The sequence below is a fragment of the Drosophila mauritiana genome, chromosome 2R (assembly GCF_004382145.1).
Source record: "Drosophila mauritiana strain mau12 chromosome 2R, ASM438214v1, whole genome shotgun sequence".
NCBI lineage: Eukaryota > Metazoa > Arthropoda > Insecta > Diptera > Drosophilidae > Drosophila > Drosophila mauritiana.
Window position 1 is genome coordinate 4,326,414 of NC_046668.1, and position 2,684 is coordinate 4,329,097.

Here is a 2,684-nt window from a genome sequence, read left to right on the forward strand (position 1 = left end):
CCTGATTAGCTCAAGGAAGGCAGTGGAGACGGCCACTGTAGAAGTAGGCAGTACCACGGTGTCCTCCTCTCGGGCAATTAAGTACCTGGGAGTCATGATAGACACCAGGCTTTCGTTCCGGGAACACCTAGACTAATCTAGCTCGAAAGCAGCAGGAGTAAATCGGGCGCTATCAACCATAATGTTAAACACCCGAGGCCCAAAACAGGCGAGTAGAAGGCTGCTGACGAGTGTCACCCGAGCGACCATGCTATATGCCGCCCGGTGTGGGCAAAAGCGCTTGAAACAGAAAGCTACGCCCAGGGCCTAAACGCTACCCACAGACTGTCGGCACTACGTATCTACTGCGCCTTCAGAACAGTGTCCAACGCGGCGGCATTGGTGATCGTAGGAATACCGCTTCTAGACCTGTTAGCGCAGGAAAACAAAGTGGTCTTCAACCAAACCCACGGTCGAAACCTCTCCCCCTGCGTCAAGAGGGCAATACGAGCTGAAGCAAGGCAGCACACACTGGAGACATGGCAGCACAGGTTGACGTAGCAGCTAATACCCAACCTCAAGCCGTGTCTAGAACGGAAGCATGGCGAAATAACGTTCCAACTAACGCAGCTGATCAGCGGGCACGGATGCTTTCGCAGCTACCTGAAGCGCTTTGGACATGAGGAGGCGGATGATTGGAGCGAAACAGCTGAGCACGGTTTCTTCTCGTGCGATAAATACGGTAGGGAACGGAGCTCTCTGGAAACCGTACTTGGCAGCAGACTGAATGCGGACAACCTAGTCCCATTCATGCTGCAGGGGGAGGCGGAATGGCAAGCGGTCAACAGCTTCGCCGCAGCGATAACCACCGAGCTCAGAAGAGTCGAGATCCAGGAGGGTCCACGAGTGACCAAATCCTGATCGTCCTCGGGAAGCAATGCTTAGCAATGCCTCCTTAATGTCATAATGTTATTTTGTAAATAGTTAAATAGTTAATCTTAATGGTTCAATAAACGTATTAAAAAAAAAAAAAAACAATCCCGAGCCTAAAATAATATCCGAAATACCAAATTTCACTAAAAAAAAAAAGAGTAGACCAGTTTGGATTACTGGAGTTAAGTCTTCTGCGCCCACGGAAATCATATTACTTTGTACCCAACCGGGACGAAGAAACGGTATTTATTAACCCTTTGAAGTTCTTCTATGTATAGACGAAAAACAAGAAAAGGATTCACCTTAAAGGAAGTCCGTTGATCATTATATTTACTACGGCCAGTTGCCTTAAAAGTCCTTTCTTATTTAAAAAAAAAATAATAAACAATTATTGAACCCACGGACGAAATGATTTAAACATTGTTGGAGTTAAATTAATTTAGCGGAGTCGGCATAGCACTATACCGTAACATATGTAATTAACGCACACATCGATCTACAAGCAACAATTGAATAATTTATTGATTTAACCGTACATAAAGATTAAATAGAATGTTGATGTAGTAAATTAACGTATCTCAAGTATTAAACTTCATAACATCTTTGATGTGCACCCTTCGAGAAGGTTTTATTTTCCATAAATAGTGGTGACGTTACTATTTCTCCCGTTTTTGTTTACTAAAAAATAAACAATGTACACATAACATTAATAATTTAGTGACTGTAGATTTAATTTAAATGATAAATATTTAATTATCAACTGCTTGTTTTTAAAAGAACATTGTTCGGTTAAAAACGTTTTTGTATAATATATTACTTTCTAGCCATAGCAATGCCAAGTCCCAATATTCCGCCAAGTACTAAAGCTGCTCCGCCTGCAACCACCATACCCTTTGCAACTTCCTTATCGATTTCTTTTTTAATATATTCCTGAAATATGTAAAGTTATTTAGTAATTATTCTTAATACTTTTTGTTCATTAGTAAAGATCACACGAATATGTTTTTCATTCTTATATGTGTACATTTAACACGCTTCATCATTTGTTATTGTGTTTTTTGGAACCACCATCATGTACATACATAAGTGATCAAAAAAGTGGAGCAAAAAATTATTTGAATCTATGGGACATTATATAGAAATTGCTGCTTTCCTCAGTGTAAGGTGTGTGACATGTTTGTACATCTTACTAACCTCAAGGGAGCGAACTTGGTCATTTGACTCGATGTCAAGGAAAGCTCGGCAGTATTTTAAGCCAGACGTATATTCCTTGATACGAGCATTACCAAACGCAAGATAATATATATAGTCACGCCTTCCATCTGGATGCGTACGAGCCAATTCCTCCAAAATCATAATACCCTGGATTATAAATAAAATATTATATTTACATTTAAACCGCTTTATAAGTGAGTCACCTTTCTAATGTCATTTGTGTAACGACTTCGGACCAGACAGAATGCGTACCTATTGTGTCATTAAAAATTCAGAATTGAGAGATATTTTAATGTTTTTGGATTTAGGAATGCGTACTCAAACTTTGTGTCTGTGGTAACTTCACCATCCAACTCAAGTTCGTGATGATACTTTTTTTCGAATCTCTGGAGCAAATGCAAAATATTTATTTTATAACAATAAAAACTAAAATTATATTATTTACTTCTAAATCTTCTTGTGGTACAACTTCGTTTAAAAGATCCTCCATTGTTTTTAGATGTTGTTAGCAAATAAATAAATTATATACAGAGAATTTTACGCCAAGAGTAACCGTT

General features: G+C 39.2%; 1 protein-coding gene across 2 annotated transcripts; it reads right to left on the reverse strand.

Annotated features, from left to right (window-relative positions):
• Window positions 1-1,497: 1,497 nt before the first annotated feature.
• Window positions 1,498-2,684, reverse strand: LOC117136302 (mitochondrial fission 1 protein). 2 transcript variants are annotated; one of them, XM_033297148.1, is made up of 6 exons: window positions 2,573-2,684; window positions 2,446-2,513; window positions 2,331-2,379; window positions 2,107-2,274; window positions 1,730-1,842; window positions 1,498-1,590 (listed from the first exon to the last, which is right to left on the reverse strand). In XM_033297148.1, exons 1-6 carry the CDS (start codon window positions 2,615-2,617, stop codon window positions 1,569-1,571), a joined length of 465 nt encoding a protein of 154 aa, XP_033153039.1. In that variant the 5' UTR covers window positions 2,618-2,684; the 3' UTR covers window positions 1,498-1,568. The 2 variants fall into 2 exon arrangements, with proteins under 2 accessions (XP_033153039.1, XP_033153040.1); XM_033297149.1 differs by lacking the exon at window positions 2,446-2,513 and having other exon boundaries at window positions 2,573-2,663.

What these genes read in the sequence shown, in the direction of transcription:
- LOC117136302 (XM_033297148.1), bottom strand. Translation starts at nt 2,617, where the DNA reads ATGGAGGATCTTTTAAACGAAGTTGTACCACAAGAAGATTTAGAA. An exon ending in ACCACAGACACAAAGTTTGA is followed by an intron (nt 2,380 to 2,445) that starts GTACGCATTCCT and finishes ATGACACAATAG; the next exon opens with GTACGCATTCTGTCTGGTCC. An exon ending in ACCAAGTTCGCTCCCTTGAG is followed by an intron (nt 1,843 to 2,106) that starts GTTAGTAAGATG and finishes TACATATTTCAG; the next exon opens with GAATATATTAAAAAAGAAAT.